The sequence below is a fragment of the Bombus affinis genome, chromosome 8 (genome assembly GCF_024516045.1).
Source record: "Bombus affinis isolate iyBomAffi1 chromosome 8, iyBomAffi1.2, whole genome shotgun sequence".
Taxonomy (NCBI): Eukaryota; Metazoa; Arthropoda; class Insecta; order Hymenoptera; family Apidae; genus Bombus; species Bombus affinis.
Genome location: NC_066351.1, coordinates 16,022,642 through 16,041,739, shown reverse-complemented (window position 1 = coordinate 16,041,739; position 19,098 = coordinate 16,022,642). Strand labels below are relative to the sequence as shown.

General features: G+C 45.0%; 1 protein-coding gene across 2 annotated transcripts in view; it reads right to left on the bottom strand.

The window, feature by feature from the left end:
• LOC126919739 (homeobox protein MSX-1-like) overlaps positions 1-18,184 on the bottom strand; it is a 74,759-nt gene extending 56,575 nt beyond the window's left edge. Inside the window, exons 1-3 of one of the 2 annotated variants that reach the window (XM_050729302.1) lie at positions 14,258-18,141; positions 9,275-9,456; positions 6,708-7,767 (exon numbers count right to left, since the gene is read on the bottom strand). In XM_050729302.1, coding sequence (XP_050585259.1) covers positions 7,549-7,767; positions 9,275-9,456; positions 14,258-15,110 — 1,254 coding nt within the window. In that variant the 5' untranslated portion in view covers positions 15,111-18,141 and the 3' untranslated portion in view covers positions 6,708-7,548. Of the gene's footprint in view, positions 1-6,707; positions 7,768-9,274; positions 9,457-14,257 lie in introns of those variants that run through there. The other variant, XM_050729301.1, reaches the window with a different exon arrangement.
• Positions 18,185-19,098: the final 914 nt, after the last annotated feature.

Sequence of the window (19,098 nt, the reverse complement as noted above, 5' to 3'; positions counted from 1 at the left end):
GATTTCTGTTTAGACTAGATGAGATAGCGTGGAAAGCAGCGCGATCGCTGCAACGTCACATTGCATCGAGATTATTTGCTTTCTCAATTCTGACGTTATATACGTACTGCGTTGACAAATTGATATGAAATTCTGCGAAATATACGAACGTCCGTTTAGATCCGCTAGAAATGGAAGGACATCGAGAAACTTTGAAACTTAAGGAATCGAAGCACCGCTATTAAAAGTTACGTTGCTATTAAAAATCCCAAATAATAAAATGCCTTACGATGTCTACGATGAAAACCATTTTTGTAATTTAGTTTTCTAAAATCATCGTTACTTCTATCGTTGGAAAATTTCCGTGGAGTCCACGGAGTTCCTGAATAACGATCGACATGCTACAAAAATTATTTTATTCGCGCAATGTTATTTGATTCGGTCAAAAATTGTCAATGAACGGACTGTTGAAACGTGTAAAGAAACGATTCTTGGCACTCGGAATATATGGTCGCATTTTCGCAGCGATGCGACGCGACGCACTGCGAATGCAGCCTGTCAGAGTCGCGATTAAGCGATGGAATCGGTTTAAAAATCTGGACGGTTATCCCATGAACGGATTCATCAGAGATTCCACGTGTACACGAACACGTACACATACATGGAGAGTATATCGCCGAAATAATCTGCAATCTGTATCCTCGCGTGTTTTCTGCCACGCGCTTTATCGCGATCATTAATACATCCTCTCACGGAGTCCGAAATTTATCGGCAGATAATTAATTTCGTTGCATAACGCCGCCTTTAATCGGTCATTAAGCCTTGCTCCCCGGGGCAGGCGCCTTTAATTCGACGACAGACGATGTTTTATTTGCTCTGCGTGCGCTCACCGAGCTGCCGGCATTGTTCCATTTCCAAGAAACTCGGACGAATATGAACGAGTTTGTACCAACGAATCGTTCCACCTATAACACGTTGGTATTTTCGAATTTTTAACCTCGTTCCTTTCGATCTTTCTTGAGAATTATTCAAGAAAGATCGAATGAAATTCGAGATAGAATACTTACGTGTTTCGTCATGTAAAGCGGAAATTGGATACGGCGTAACGTAGTCCGCTCTACTTATGCTTCTTCGAGCTGGAAAGCAGAAAACGAGTTAGAATTTTCGTCCATCTTCGATTAATCGTTCGAGGGAACGTCGTGCGTACGATTAATCACGGAAATTTCCCGAACGCTTTCAACACTGAAAACATATACCAAGTACAAAATAAATAACCATAGAGAAATAAATAATCGAATCAAGCTGGATCTGAGGCAATCTTGACTTTTTTAATCTGTCAGCATCGTGCTCGAATGGAGGGTCGTCTAAAGAAATGAATCGTTTAAATTTTCCGAATTTGAACTCGAATATTTCAATCATTCGTAAAATACAAAAAGGTGTTCGTGTTAAAATTATTTTTATTTTGAAAACATTTGAAACTTTGTCGAAACGAAAGTAGTGCTTTATTGAAATTGGGAAATTTAAGGATCGTAACAGGGTCAATCTATTAACGTGAAAGTTCCTCGAATCCTAGTAGCGTAATTACGTGATTACTCGAATCGCGATGGGGCATCTCGCGTTCGAGCTAGAGTTATCGTACGACGTCGTCGAATTCTTGGAATCTCGGGTCCGCCGTGACCTGTATTACAATAAATTTTGTGTCGGCCAGCTTGCATCGTTTATTAAGTCCGTGGAAAACCGAGGCATTGATGCTGCGTACCGATAAAACATCCGAACGATGATTTTCCAGCAGAGATGGCTGTCGGATAACGCTCCTCGAGGCCAACGAACTGACCAGCTTCGAGATCTCTGGCTGTTCCTTATCTCGTTACGAAAATAATCTTGTTCGATGAGACTCCTCGAACCACGTCGAACGAACAGAGACAGGAATCAACAAATTTTAAAGTCTAAAAATTGATTCCGAGCTTAGAATTCTTCCACCTAAATGCGAAACGAGATAATAAGATAAAATAAAATTCCTATTCACCGAGCAAGTATACACGAACGATATACTTTCTTTGTTGCTTTAATATGAAATTGATATCACACGCAATATCGTTTACCTTGTACGTAATAGCATTTACGAGAAAATTTACGGTGACACTTTAGAAACTAGAAAACAATAAGAGTATCTCATAATACACACGAATTTGTGCAGTTTGCTGAAAGCTTTCTCGCTTCGAACCATTCCATACAATATCAGAAAAACGACATCGAGGTTTATCAAGGAGTTTAAATGATTTAAAACACAACTACAGCATTATTCAAGGCAATCTAACTTGTTAAAAAGTTAATGCAACATAGCAAAAGGGAATAGTATATAAAACCCGTTATTAACGTTACTCTTTCCACTAATTCTTACCACCAATTGCAATACAAATCACCGCAACTAAAAATGATTTTCTTGCTCAAAAATACCTATATCTCGATATCTTCTAATCAATGAAAATTCCGAACGTTCTGTTCGTTGCACGAAGGCTTACGAAAAATTGAGAATCGTTAGACCTTACCGCTAAATCTGCGTCGCAACCTGCAAAATTTCCAACGCGTGCCACGCACGAAGCACCGTTTGATCTGAGCGCGAACGAGCGAGAGACGATCGTCGATCATCGCGAAGAACGTGGCAATCAGAAAAGATTCTTCTCGCGGGATCGGGAACGAGAGATTGGCTAATTAGTCGAGAAGATCACGCGCACCTGTAACGATAGAAACGGACGAAATTCCCTCTAACTATTTGCTTATCGATCGGACGCGTAGGTAGGTCGATTTTTCTCTGGCTCGTCCATTCACGGCAGTCGAGATAATGCGGCATTAACGTGAACGGATTACGGAGTCGCACAGTTAGGTCTAACAAGCGGACCGGTAGCTTAGGCGATATTATCTGACCGATGTTATCTCTATACATGAAACAGTGAGCAAAAGAACCGACGAAGAGGCGAACGGTCGCCTGGTGACCGGCGACTAATTACGCGATTAAAATTCAAGCGTACCGAGCGGAAAGCGGGAGTCGAGTCGCTGGGAGCGGAGTAGTTCCGATAACGACGCGGCGATACCAACGGACACGCGTGTTTCTTCTTCGTTCAGCGGACGATTCCTGATTTGTAGGAGGTGGCAAAGGCGAGGTTTTGAAATTTCCCAGCGTCTTGAATCTTATTCGGATTGGGGCAAGTCGAGTTCGAGGAATTTGGAACCTCTCGAACACTGTGAGTTTGTTATTTAGTAATCTGAAAAATCGTTTCGAGTTTCTACGCTCGATCTTAACTTTTCTAGAGTGACTTGAATTCAGGGTTTGGCATTTTTCAATGCTTTGAGTTTCGTTCAGACTAGTTCGATCGTTTCGATTCTATAGAAACTTGAATTCAAACAACTTGAAACCTCTTTCGCAGAGTTTAACTCGTTATGTATCGTCCTGTGATCGATTCTCATAGAATTTGAATCGAAGGTGTGGAATTTTCCAACATTTTCAGCCTTTGTTCGGATTGATTAAGTCAGATTGATTAATCTCTTCAAATTTCCACGACACTAAATTGATTCGTGACTTCGAATTAAGTTATAAATTATCTTGATACAAGTTAAGTTGCTTGACATCCTTTCAATCCAATTAACCTGATTTACTTTGCTTTAGATCGTTTCTGTTCTTTGACAACGGCCAATTTTGTTTTCTAGACTCTTGTACAGTGATAAAATCGTCGTAAAACAACCCTGATATTCGTCGGAGTTGATACAATTTATCCAAGTTAGATTCGTTCAAGTTCAAAGAATCGACGGAAGTATTTAATTGTTCGATTAGAGGCGAAAGCACGCGTTCAACATCGATGGATAAGGGCGAAGATTTCCCATTGGGGCGTCGCTAAATGGGAAACTACACCGAGGAAACCAACGGTCGAAAACGGCTTATGACGAAGGATGCTGGTCGAGAAAGGAACGGCGAGATTGAACTAACAACCGGACGAGCAATTAGTATGTTTTTAAACTGGCGCTAACTAGTCGACGAAACCCACACGATATCTACACGAAACAAGCCCACATCTCCACTTTCGCTTTCGACACTTGTTCATACACGAAGAAAATCCAAGGAACAAGTTCCGAAGCTAGAAAATTACGACTGTGTAAGTCTGTTCGGTATTATCTTTCATGACGCTGAATCGTACGTTTATCGTCGTTCGAAGTACATTGTACTTTTTCAAATCGTTAAATCGAAGCAACGATGCTCTAAAGAACCGTCATACGTGACTAAACTCGTATTCCTAAATTCTTCATTCGCAGTATCACGATTTGTGCATCGATCAGTGCACCGAAGAAAGGTCATCCACTCGAAAAAAAAAAGAAAAGAAGAAAAAAAAGAAAAAAAGAGGAAAGACTTATCGTCTAGCTGATAAGACAGCGACAATAAGAAATTAGCAAACACCAAGCTGAAGGATAGGAGGACCGTAGAAAAGATCGTAGAAAGAGGAGAGGATACGAAGAAGAGAAAAAGGAAGAAGAAGAAGGGGTGGCGATGGTAGAGGATGGAGGAGCGGACGGGCCACCAGACGAAAAAATTCGGAATATTTATGCTCGGTATTATTAGCGTACGTCGGCGATATCTCGGTGGGCATCGCTAATTAGGCCGCGCGAACGACGCTCTCGAGCCTTTCGGCAAACAGTGCTGGCTACTGTCTTTAAAGGTTCTCCACGGGTGCAATCAAGATGGTGGCGCCGGCCGCCCGGGGCGGGTCGATTCCGAAACTAATTGCCACGGCTAATTTATTCCCGCGACATGTACGCACAGAGACGCCATTCTCGGCTACCGCGTAATCGTCGCGACGTAATCGCCGGGACGCGAGAGTGCCACCAGTTGGACACCGTCGGAAGAGGAGGGAACGACGGGGTAAAGGGAGACGTGTTCACCCCACGTAGATTGCCATCGGAACTTCGTGCCCGTGGAACGTACCCCGTGTCCGGACCGCTGCTCCCGATCGTGAGCTTCTTTTAAGTTTCTACATTACGACCTCTGTGTCTGCGTGGGCGTATCACAAGAGCAATTTCACTGGAAATGACGAAGCTCGTGGAAATTTGGAGAATATTTTTGTCGATAAATGGAGAGAAGCGAGGCGCGTACGTTCTTCTCGAGATACGCAGGATAAGAAGCATGTGACACGGTGATGGCAAGTTTGTTAAAGATAAAATTTGAAGAAGATTTTCGTCAATAAGGAGAAATAGGTGAGAGACCAAGGTGGAAGGTATAGTTAAAGGTCGTTGGTAATTGGAGTTCTTGTTGATGTAATAAATGCGGAAGATACGACCAAGTAGCATCTTCTTAATGAAGAAATTTGTAGAAATTTGTAAAAGGTTTTTGTAACGAATGGACCTGAAGGAGTACCAGATGGAAATCTTTAGAACAGGTATTTAAAAGCCGTTTAGAATCATATGCTTTTGCTGATTAGTATGGTAAATGCTAAAGATATCGATACGATCAAAAAGTATTCCACCGAATGTGAAGTTGAGGAGATAGATGTGACACTTTTTATCAGAATGTATAATAAAACGATCTGGTCAAGACCGAGCGACCGTTTCGAATTTTTGTCTAAGGTCCAGTTAGTAAATCTTCAAGACGTTCTTCGCCGCGTTCGGAGAAGGTCGTAATTCTCGACAAAAAATCTTTATTAATTCGAGATCGTATAAAAAAGGAATACCGTATCCGACGAAGGTTTAGATAAACGATCGAATCAACAGAAACATCTTTCTTCAGCGAGATTCGAAGACATTGAAGACGATACACCGTGATTTCGTGAAATATGACTCACGCCGTTGCCTATAGAGCCGAGGAGAGGGGACTCCGTGTGAATTGGGAGGATTGTAGTTGATTAGTAGTCGATGATTGCCGAACTTGTTAGAGGAGGTCGAAGAAAGTTGCTCGAGCTTCTCCTTTGATTGCCTCATCGCCGCTTAAACAAGTTTCCTGTCGGTTGAATAGCTTTAATTCGCCGCAAAGCGTCCGGTAACGAACAACGAATCGAGTTCGACCGATCCGACGACGGTAAATTGATCAGCCCGATATTTTCAGCTGTAATTTGTAGAAAAATTTCGAAAAACGACCGGTAATTTAACTGAGCTAGGCACGGTTCCCATGCGTTCCTCTATTCCGATCTCGTGGCATTTTTTCGTTCCGTCTAACATCGATCTCTCCGCATCCGTAAAACCGATCGGCGGTTTATGCGCGAACGTACGGCCTTCTAAAAGCCCGTTGTCGTTTATGCGACCATAAATCCAACGTTATCCGAACGTTAAAGCGGATTATGGTCTATCGGCCGCCAAATAAACTCGTTCGATTTATCGATCATCGGGTCGCAGAGATCATCGGATCGTTTAATTGGCAGCGGCAATTTATTTCTACTTTCTAATCGTCGTCGGCATGCATAGGAACGATTATCTGAAAAGTCGCATCGACTTTTGTAATTAGCGGTCCGCCCATGATTCTCTCGTTTTTATCGATTTAACGACGTTGTACGTATGGATATGCACGAAGCATAGGCTTTTTCATCCGTTGAAATTCAATTAGAGGCAATGATCGATGTTAATTTATTCGTGAAACGAAGAGGAGCGAAATTTAGGCCGTTCTATAAAAGTCGAAGCGTAGGGCCTGATATTTTCGCTTAAGAAGGATTGACGACGATACCAGTTAGGAATTAAGTGAGGAACAACAGGCGTTAATTCTATACTGTGTGTTTATTAAATAAACTCTGCTACTCTCTCGGCGACGGTTTTACATTTATACAAAATTGGAAAACAGGCCTCGGCGGCTTCGATCCACCGATCCTTGCAGGTTAGAACTATCGTTCATCTTGCTAGCATCCTATTTACAAGGCTACGTAAACTTTCAACTGGAGAACGATTATTTACACTCTATGTACAAGACACGGCAGCATGTCTGATATTGGCACAAATTCACGATACACTATGGCTCCCCATAGAAGTGACGTTTTGTTCTTTGGGTCTCTCTCTCTATCTCTCTCTCTCTCTCTCTCTCCCTGTCGTCTTTCACTAGACAAGTTCATTACTTGAAAGATTCGATCGCGAAGAGAGAGTCCACAAATTCATCCAGAATCGTGTTTCTCTTCTCGAAACGCGTCCCGCTTTGGTTAGACTTCTCATAAAGGTATTCCACTTCGAAGGTATTGTCTTCTTGTCGATGCTTCTAACTTTCGATCGAGCACTTCTCTACGCTCTGAATCACTTTCTCACCGAAACACGTGGATTCGTCTTGCACGAGTCCGGCCGACATCCGTTCGACTTCTCGTTGTTCATTCTTTTCCGTTCTTCGATACTCTGTGAATTTTATTTCACGATAGTTTCGTCCGTTTCTCTTATTTTTCCTCCGACATCTCAAAACTCACAGATCCTACATTCTTCCTTCGAATCATTCTTTCTTCGTTCTTCCTTCTGTTCCAAAGGGATCCAGATACAGTTTCGCGGGAGAATCGATCGTTGGATCGAGGACAAGTCGGTTCACTACCGATCGTGGCGAGTCTCTGGCTCCTCCTGTCGCTTTCATTCTCTGGACGAGTGCTGAGAGATCGGATGATGAGGCGTTAAACCGGGATGAGACAGCATTCCGACGGGATACAGACTAGCCGGGGCCAAGAGTCCCGGATGAGAGCCGTACAGCGTCGTGTGCTGCTGCCTGACCGCACACATCCGCAATTTCTCGATCTCCGCTTCCTGCATACGCTTCGCCTTCGCGCGACGATTTTGGAACCAGATCTTCACCTGCAACAATGAACCGGTTCGCGTTTGTTACTCGGTGACTGCTTTATACCGAGCCCTAACGGCTCGACGATTTTGTCCAGCGGTTTTCGTTGCGGTTTCGGAGTGATTGGTCGGACGATCTCGGAATGGTTAAGCAAAAAAAGCGAGTTAAGACGCAGCGGTGTAGTTACCGTGGTAAATAAGCGACGACGACGAAAGCGGGTCGCTTCCCAAGCGAATACTATTACTGTATTACACGTAGATGATAGATTTAAAGATTGGTGGATCGTCGATAAACACACGATGCTTAAAGTGTTGATAATTACTCGATCGCGCTACGATTGTGATTATTTTCAAATGAGTCGCGTTTTGTATTATTCGGAAATTTCTTAAATTTACGAAATGAACGAGAGAATCGTTAATACGCGCAACTTTTAATTAAAAATCTTTTTGTCCGTGGAAGAAAGAAACGAAATTCGGATATTATAGATCGATATTACTTACACAGCATTCGATCGAATTCGAGAGAAAAAAGAAAAGTGTCGATGTTAAACGAGCCTATTTCAAAGACAGAAGAAATTTGTCGGGAGGCTGTAGGTCTCCGTAACAAGTATAGAGTATAGTAGACGAATTGCCTCGTTGACAAACGCACTGGCGAAACTACTCTTGGGCACAGTGGAAAGCAAGACCACGGTCTGGGATAATTGGTCGGTCATCGTGCGTTTCGAGTAATTTGTAGTCTATTAATAAGATCTCTGCGTTATTCGCCAGCGTCGAAAATATCGCGCGCTAATTACCCTGCATCTGGCAACATCGGTCCAAGATCGGTTCAAAACTGGACTCTTGATTCGCGAACCGGTCGATGTGGAAAAAGGGGAGCCGAGTTTCGAGTCGATCCCTGTGTTAACACGTTACGTATGTCTCGTAAGATGTCACGAATACAGCGAGGGCGAATGCTCGCGTTGAGTCACGGGATTGCGTTCGCGAAGCGATGCGAGAATGCCGTTGTCGAGAACAAACGTTGGAAGAAAGCTGCAGTTTGCGGTACAGACGCGTGAAAGACGATGGATATATGATATCGCGTCGAGAGAATAGAATCGTTGGAGTATCTAAAAACAAAATAATCAGGAAAGATATAGCAGATGATTTCGTTACGAATGTAGAAAATTTGGCGAATACAAAAATTATTATTCTGCGAATCGTTAATATCAAAATTGAAGAAGTTTCGAATCTGAAGGAGATAAGTATAATGGAAGAACTACTAAATGTTAATCAGCAAGGAGTAACAGGTACTACGTAAAATATACTTCGCCTATACGATACTCTGATCAACGTCGATAAAATAATAAAAAGTAATCTCTATTTAAACGCTGTCTGGTAAACTTTGGTCGATTCTTTTAAAGAGAAAAAGATTTGGAAACCGTAGATTTCTAAAAATCTAGAAATCTACATCGGCGATTTCAAAAAAGGAAAACAAAAGATACGATACGGATGTAAGAAGAAATAAAAAGCATGGAAAGAATGTCACCTGGGTCTCGGTGAGATGAAGAGAGGAGGAGAACTCGGCCCTCTCGGCGACACTGAGGTATTGCCTTTCGGTGAACTTCTTCTCGAGCGCGAGCAATTGTTGCGTGGTGAAAGGCGTCCTCGGCTTCCGGTTCGGCTTGTGTTTCCTCAGGTTGCACTTGATCTTGGCCGGTTCTCCGTTCTCTGCAACCGAAAGCGTGTTCCGCTCGAGGATCATCCATCGTCGTCGTCATTCATCGTCACTCCCGAAGCAGAGCCCGAGTAGAAGAGAGAAGGAAGGCAACGAGCGTGGGGAACGTGTTTCGCGGGTTAGAACGAACCGAGTCGAACCCCGGCCGACCGCAACGTCCTGTTTTTGCCACCGGTTCTGCATCCATCCGGGGAGCACGGCAGGAAAGCGAACGCGACTTTTTAGGGGTCAATTCATAATTTTCCCGTCGGAACGGCGCCGCAAACTGGCCTCATTACCTTTTTGCCGGCCGACCGCAAGATTCCGGCCGCGAATCGCTCCTTTAACGCTATCGCTTGTATTCATTAGCGTCGATATATCGTCCCACGGAGAAAGGTGTACACCGATGATCGACCGTTTGCCCGAATAATTCGCCCCGAGTCGCTTTACGCGAGGTTAGACCTCTCGATTACATCACCTCCGGACAATTACGATGTTAATGTTCCGGCACACTTAGCCGTACGCCGCGTTTTGCGCGGAAATTCGCGCGATTCGACGATACTTGGCATTTGTTAAACTTGTCTGGCGGTTTGGGTGGTTTTGCTTGCCGGTCGATTATTTAATGGACTGGGATGGTGGTCGAACCAGATCTTGTACGATCAAGGCTATGCTACGAGGACTAGTAGATGGATTAAACGGTAGTCTATATATAGTACTTGATTAATTTTTAACGGTCTGAGCGTACGGGTATACAAACCGTATACAATCCTAAACAATGGTCGAAAATCCATCGGAATCACCCTCGAAAATCTCCGACGATGTCGCGGAATCAAGCAACAGTTGTCGCAACCGGTACGACAAGTCGACGACAATCGAACGCGACGAAACAACGGAACATCTTATCAGAAACTGGAGGAGAAACGGAGAGAGAGAGAGGAAGGCTCGTGTCGAAACATATCGGTTATATTCCCCGAGATTTGTCTCGAGACAATTGACAGATTTGTAGAGCGGAGGTGAACGGCTCTGGAAACGAGCGATCTCTCGAGACGAGACAAAAGGGCAGGAAGATCGTTCTCGTCGTTCTGCTCTCGTCGCTTCTGAATTTCAAATTTTCCACGGAGAGACCGAGACTCCACCTCCTCCTCCTTTCCCTCCTCCGCGCGGAACCGCGTCCTTCCCGCTCCGGTATTCGCGAACGAGGCTTTTGCGATTCCAAGACAACCACTCTGACGAAGAGAACTCGTCCTTTGTGCGCCGATCCTCTCCCTTCGCCACCCACTTCGCCTTTCTTTCTGCCTTTCTCTCTCGCTACGACTCTCCAAGGGTCCCAATTAGTCTCTGTATTCGAGGATCCGTCGGTTTCCGGCCGAAAACCCGTACAGAAACCCCGAGAACCTCGAAAACCGATTTTAATCCAGTCGATCGAGGATGCGCATTCGAAATAATTAGCTGATCTCGCGGAGATACGCCGAGGATTCCGCGAAAGGATCTAGAACGGGCAAGGTTTTGTGCTTGAGTATCCTTTGTCGACCGTTGCGTAACGATTCGGTGTGGTGGATTCCCTTGGAATCGCGATGCGATTCCATTCTGTCGATCGATCACGGAAATTGGCATATCGTACGATATTCAAATTTCTCCTTTCCGTATTTCAACGATTTTTAACGACCGATTCTTTGACTCGTGATAATTTGCCTTTTAATTTCCCCGATCCTATCGCTACACCTACGGTATACGATGTTTTCTCGTTCTTTCATCTCGTTATTACATTATTTTATTATTTTTAATTAAGATATATTACAATATATAATTATAAGTATATTATATCGTTTAAAGATTAACGATATCTTGTAATTCGACCGTTCCAAGTTTTATTAAAACGTTGGTCCTTAGATGACTCGAGCGATCCTACTTTTACATAGGTTGTTTTCGAAACAGGATATGAAAGATAGAGTATTAGTAGCAGGATACATTACGTAGGATGTGGGATGTGAGATATAGATATATTCGAATCAATTTGAGGTAGAAAATGTTTCGCACGAATCTGTAGGATATTCGCAATTGCGAAGTGAGATTTACAATCGTAGTGGAAGCGATTACAGAGCGTGGAATTGACGAAGAAGAAAATAGAATTGAATGTGAATCGGTATTGAGAATCGAACGCGGACACGGTGGTAAATAGTGTATCCTTTCGATAGATTTTCATGCAAATTGCTGAAATAATTAGCTGATCTCGATGAGATACCTGGGTATGTGTAAGAGGGGAAGAGGACGATCGCGACGGGAGAAAGACGAGGCAAAATTCAGCTCGTCCGATCGAGCGTTCTTTGTCGCGTTGCGCAACGCTTCCGTGGGCCACGATTTCTATGCGCTCTTATTAGTCGGCTCGATCGATAAACGAACATAAACGTGCTCTCTCGTACGTTTTATTAGAAATCGAAATTCTAAGGAACGTACCTCGAAATCGAGTATATTTATCTTCGCTGTCCGAATGAATCAGCTTCTCTAACGAAAGGGCAATTAATTTAGACGACTCGACGTTTCTTTGGTTTAATTCCCGCGCGCAATTGCTTCTAATTTATTTACGAGGTATTTTTCCTCGAAATTATTTCTACAGAAAGCAGGATACGAGTTTATACATTGTTCGATATCGATATCGGAGAGAATAATTAGGCACGCTTGTCTCCAACCCCTTCCGGTGGGTAGTTAAAGTAGAGAGCGGTGAAGTAAAGTTTGAAGGGTTACGCAATCCAGAGGAACACCCTCTCTAAGAGGCCATATTTCAAAATCACGCTGCTTCCCCCAGGCTCGTTCGCCGAGCCTCGATTATGGTCGATTGTACTTCGCTCGCGAGCCGCCCTAAATCGCGCCACAATTGAGCGCAACAATGATCTATAAATTGACACGGAGAGAGCAAATCCCTGTATTAAAGGTAACATTGTATCTTTCTACTTCTAATTTCTATGTTTATTGCCGCACTTTAATATCGATATTAGGGAAATACGTTGATTTATGCTGCCTTTGTTAGTTAAAACGTTTCATCCGTCATCTCTAAACATCCAAGAAACCAGGCCACGTATTATCTTTTTGTGCCGACTTTGACTTTCTTCGTTCTATTTAAGATATGTATTCAGTCGTCGTTTTGTAACAGTTTGCATAACAGTTTGTATCCTTACTTGAAGGTTGAAAGAAAAGATAGAAAAGAACAATGAAAAACTGCTAAATAGAACATCTCAATTAAGGATGACGATATTTGCTATATCGTTTCTAATTTTGCAAAATTATTTCTAACAAAAACTGAACGCGATCTTTTATCCTTTGTTGTTCACGCGATAATCGATTGATTTCAACAAACTGTAACTTCATAAAATTCTAGAAACCAGTTAATTGAAATACATGATAATCCCAAAATGAAAAAAGGAAAAGAGAAATAGTAGGTTAACGACGATGGAAAAAGTAGTTTTCCATTCGATGAACGACGATTTGCAGTTGCAACACCTTTTTGTAATAATCGCCTATTGTTTGTCGTCCGGATTCCACGAGCTCGACAAGAACCGGCCCTCTGTTCCCTCTTTTCTGTCTGCGTGGCGGCTCTCTGACGAAGCGAGAAAACTTTGATTGCCTCTTTAACGAGAGCTCCGCGCAATTATCAAGCCGCGACCTCAATAATTAGTGTTAACGATGATTCAATCGCGACGAGTCATCTGCGCGCGCGTTCCGAGAACTGCATTCCTTTTGCGGTGATTTTAGGTGACTGCCTCTTTCCAGCCGGATGTTTCCATCGCTAATAACGTCCTCATGACGATATCGTGTGTCTCAATTTATCAATTAGACCGTTTCTCTTTGACGTTTTTCACTCTCGGTATTTTAATTCACTCGGTTTAACGTCGATCGAGTCGTAGCAGCTTTATGGTATTTGTTAAATAGCATCGATAATTTATTAGACGTATGTAGATATATACATGTGTAGATAGATACCCTATCTGATTTTTTAACCGAATGCAAGTTAATTCAACCGCTTATGGAGGTATAATATCGTCAGGGTCCATGAATCATACTCTAAAGCTTTTTTAAAGTTACTCCGATATCTCGAACGACGTTTTATCACAACTTATAAATCTTATCTTTCAATCCCATATTTTCAACATTTTCTTAAGCTCTTCAACTTCAGGCCATCACGATGAAAGTATACGTAGTAGAAATCTTGCAACAGCCTGTATGTACTTCCAAATTCGACCGATATTTTCTCGTCTTTCTCCGATGAGAAACGACGATAGATTATTTTAACTAAATACGAAATAATTTCATTTCAAACTCTATTAAGAGGATGTACGAATCAAGCCCGTTCCATGATATCGAAAGTTTCCAAATTTGCCCCGAATCGCCAGAGTGTAACCGTCTTGTAACGCCCTGTATACCGCGAAACAGTGTCCCAATCAGAATTTCGGTGCACGCAAAAATAGAAGATGGAAAGGAATCGGTGACAGATCGGAGGCACGAGGAGGGACTTCCGTTGCACCGGGACTAATTTTATCCGCGAACAACCGAGGAAAGCGAAGAATGTCGAAGCCGTCGGCTCCATTGAACAGGCCACTATCGCATTCGGTTCTCTTTACTCCGCGACACTTGCTACTTTACAATCGAGCCTTGTCTCGGACGACGAAAAGGAAAAAACGCAACGCGGAGCCGATTGGCGGCCGGCCAGCGGTTCAAAGACGCGCCGTACACGGTTGTCGTCGGTTTAGCAAATGGCAAACGACACTGGTAAAACAGTGCAACGGGTAAAAACAGAAGGTAAACGCTCAGGATGGTACTCACCGTTTAATGGCGCGTGATGAGAGAAGTGCGAGGGGAAGAAGCTCGCTGTGGCAGCGGCGGCGGCGGCGGCGGCTGCTGCTGCCGCTGCACCCTGATGTCCGCCACCCCAAACCGCGGGATGTAGTCCGGCTGGAATGCCAGAGATGCTTCCCAAACTGGAAAATCCTCCGATATACGCCGGAGTCGGTCTGACCGGCGTCGGACTGCTTCCCTGATGCTGATGCTGTAGGTCCTCCACGTCGACTAGACTGTTCTCGTCCTCTTCCTCGATGTCTTCCGGTTCCGAACACCTGGACCTGGCTTCGTGAGAGCTGCTTCTAGGAGATTGAGGACCGAAATCCGAGTGACCGACTGTGACGACTTTCGGAGACGAGGAACACGGTGCGACTTCCGACGTGGATCCGGAGTCCGCGGAGGTTCGAACCGCGTAATCCAGCGTTCTGGAGCGTTGACCGGGGGATTCTACCCTGTCCACCTCGATCTCGGGAAACCTGGTTAGCGCCCTCGCGTCCAGAGAACCGTACGCGATCCGTCTATGTTCCTGGACGCTCGGGGACACCGACAGGTATCTCGATCTGTAGTCACCTGGATGTTTTTGTAACGCGGAGTTCGGACTGACTGGTAGGTTCTCCTGTCTCACAGGGGAGTAAGAGGCCAAGGGTGATGATCTGGGCGATACGGAGGACGTTTCTTGTCTGGAGGAGTCCGACTTTTTGGTGTCGGCTAACAAGGCCGCGACGGAAAAGCTCAATCGATGCACCGGTTTCGAAGTCGGCTGGGGTGCCTGGGCCTCGTGGGAACCTGGACTGCTCGATGGAGGCGTCACCGGGGAGGTCATCCTTAGTACTGTCATTCTTAGACCGCGATTGAACACCTCTGTAAATCTATATCTCTTCACTGAATCACTCTGAGTAAATCTTCTTCGATCTTTTATGCTCTCATCTTGCCGATACCTTTGTCGAGTATCTCGTCACCGATGCAAGAGGAGAAATAAAGTGCGAATGTCTGTGATTCGACGAAATGTCTTTCTCACTGATTCCACACAATCTGATCGACACGACTCAACGTCGAAGAAAATGAAGCGATCGAATATGTAGCTATCCGATGATCTTCGAGTCACACTCGACGACAATTTTCCAAGAGTAATCACGGAAACGCGTGAAGAAGGATGCGTGACGCGTTTGACAGATGAGCCGAGGATCGACGGATCGATGGATCTCCCGGCCAGCTAACCTGGACTAGCCTCTACTCGACTCGAGCTCTCCGTGTCGACTGACTTTGACCATCGTCGACTGCGGCGCTCGGACTTTTTCGTTTTGCGGGTGGAGGCGCCGCGGTTAGTGGGAGACCCAGCCGTTGTTTGAAAAGAGACGTTGTCAGAGCGGGAACGATGGTTCGAGGAGGGGACGAAAATGCGAGAAAGGGGAAATTCAAAAGTGGGCGAGGCCTCGAGGCGGCAGAAGGGGCATGGCTCTGCTCGCTCCGCCTCCATGGCCGGGTTCCTTTACCGTGAAACGGAGTCGAACCAGAGCTATAGACCCGCGGATTTTTCCCTGCCAGGGATAAGTTTCTCTCTTGCAACTACGTCCAGCTCGGTTTCAGGGGAGGCACGGCAGGCAGGGATTACCCATGGATACGGTTCTCTGGTGGGGAGCTACCTCCTCTGCTGATGCACACGGACGAGAGAGAGAGAGAGAGAGCGAGGGTGAGAGAAGCAGAGTGAAGGAAAGAGATAGAGATATCGATAGAGAGAGAGAGAGAGAGAGAGAGAGAAAAGTGATTTTATCGTTCGACTCGCCTCTCTACCGTAGGAGACGGTAATGAGCGTAATTGACCAATTAGGGTCGGTGATTAAGAGAGGAAAAATGCAGGCTCGCCTCGAGTGCTTTCGATCATCGCGTTGTTATTGATACGTTCTGACGTTTCGAAATCTCAGGTGGAAGTAACGACCGTCTTTCCCTGTGATCGATCACGCTCCAACTGATCAAACGGTATAATCGAACGACTACGGCTCCGTCGCGCGTCGTTCGCGTAATACAGATTCCTTAATCGCTGTAACGAAGGAACACGGAGGAGAAACGTAGTAGTAGAAACACGGGGAAGAAACCCTTGGAAGAGCGGAGATGCGTACAAGAGGAGCATAGACGCGAGAAAGGGGACGAAGAAAGGAAAGAACTGGAAGATAGCGCTGGTTCGAGCAGCCCTTTCTCCCGGTAGATTTCGTTTGTTCGCGCAGCCAGGTATATCGATTCGGAGTCGAACGGGAGCCCTGTCAGCGCCGGAGGTCTCTTGGTCGTTCATCCCCCTCGATCGAGCCGAGTACGAGACTTTCGGGGCTTCGGGTCCGTGGCGCTCGTTTGTTCTGACGCCGCTGAGATCCCATCGTCGCATCCGTCCGTCATATTTACGGTGGCCTCCCCCTACACGGGCTTGACGTAGCCCCGCCGATAAGCAAAAACAAATGCCTGCCGATAGGTGGCAGCGATAACCAGGCCGAATAAAACCTCATAGATGCTCTTCCATTTGCGCGGAATTGGCTGCAGCCGTAAATTTCATCGCGCGAACTTCCGCCGTCTCGCGCTGCCACTTCATCCGCCCGCCAAAGGGGATCGATATCTTCGTCAGGGATCGATGGAAACGATTCCGTTTCGCTTCTATCCGCGTTGTCTTCCGTAACGTTGCAAGAACTGGACCGTAGGAAAACGTTTTAGGAAGCTCGCTGTATTTTTTCCATCGGATGTGGCCGTTTTTGGCCTGGTCGTTTCCCTTGGCACAAATGGAGCGACGGTGGATTTGTAGATTGTATTTACGTGGATAAATTCGATATTAGATGGCGCCAGTCCGCGGTTAAATCATAGAACGGTTTGATTACGTTACAGTAGATTTAACCCGATTATGGTCAGACCGAGCGCAACTACGTTATCCTCAATGTGTTTTCATTAAATTAATCCATTTGTTTTGCGGTAACGTTTGAATGGTTTATCTCGGTATGTTCGAGTAAAATACGCGATAATATACTCGGTTAGAAACGCGAAAAGCTCCGTAGTAAAAATCGCTTCGGTTCTTCATCCCTGCCTTGCTTTGTTTCCACGGTTTTCAATCTACAGATTACCATCGGCCAACAAAAAGCCAGCCAGAGTAACGTTAAAAATCACGGAAAATCTCCTTTATATTTTTGCTCGAAACGCGAATACCGGAGGAACGAAGCACCACGGCGATTAATTGTCACGGTGACTCGGCCGAAAAGCCCTGCGCGACCAGAGAAGAACGCCGATCGAGGCTGTCGATACCGCGGCGGAATAAAAGCTCATAGACGCTTGGTCCGCGTGGAATCGGCCGCGGCAATAAATTTGCTCGCGCAAACTTCCCTGCCGGCATCTCTGCCGCGTTCTCTTTGTCGGTGTCGATGAGCGGCTCCGCGGATATTTATGGCCCTCGAAACTGCAGATTAAAACGGTAATTGTACATAGTTTCGACCTGGACAGATCGGCCTCCAACGCGGTTCCCAGCTGGGAAATCGGTTTACGCTCGCGTTATCGCTCAGTTATAGCTTATTGAATTTACGAACGCTTCGTCCGCTCTGTATCGGGACTAGATTCTGGAATACAGATCTGTGACTTCGGCGTGTACGATAAACTCGGGAAAACTTGCAGATTTCTAGAAACTTTGTCATACAACACGATAGTTGATCACGAAGAAATCACGACTTCGCCAAAGGGATCGTAAAACGATTTAACAAAGCGAAATGAGACGTCTTTCGTTAACAACAGCCATTAAAGTTTACGGGCCATTGACTTTCGAATTCATTGGCCTCGTATCGGTATCTTAACCACCACGTTGCTTCGGGTTAGCCGTGGGTAGCAAGAAGTGGCAGGGTCCACGTCGATCACGCGGCTATTGAAATTCTGAAATTAAACGCGGTTCCGAAGAAACCGACACACGTACAAGCTTCCTGCAACGGGAACAGGAAATGCCGGATCTCGAATAACCGAGATTGATGCGAATACTTCCAACTGTTTGCCGAACGAACGAGAGCTTTCAACGAAGAAGCGATACTATCGAAATTTCCGTCGAATCTATAATTAGACTTACGCGTGTTTATACGTTTGTGAGAAATTCAAAGATGCAGAGGCATACGAAATGGCCAACGTAAATGTCGTTGTAACATTTGGTACATAAAACGAATCGCTTTTTAAGATCTTCTTCCTCGTCTATGTTCAAAAATATATAAATTTCGATAAAATATCTCTTAATTTCTGTAAAACAACGATTTCTTCTAAAATCTTCCCTCGTTAATTGTCCTCGTAGACTATAAACGGAACATCGTCCCTGGTCTTCGCATAGTCGATCATCGAGGAACGACTCGACGTCACCGTTCGCAGGAAACGAGTGTTTTCTATTAAGGATCGGGTCGAAGATCGTTGGCGAGAAACGCGCAACGGTGGCGTTATTAAACATCGGCTACCGAATAATTAAGGAGAACACAAGTGAGATCGGGAGAGATGGTGGCTGGCAGCGCATAGAGAGGGATGGGCCAATTTGGATGGTTACCAAGGCAAACGATACGTTAAATAGATAGGACGGCTGAGCGGTGGGGAAGCCGACATAATGAGGACCACCCGCTAGCTCCGCAAGACCCGCTCGGTACACGTATACGGTGTGTCATCCAGTTTCGCTTGATCCTTCCCGGGACCGTTGCCGCGTGCATGCGCGTTTCAGCAGACCCGGACTTTCGTGTTTTAGATGAAATTTAAAAAAGGACGGATGATAGAATCGTTTCTGTTTGGATCGACGTCGTAAGAGTATTTGGGGAGATCCGTTAGAAAGAAAAAATTTTGATA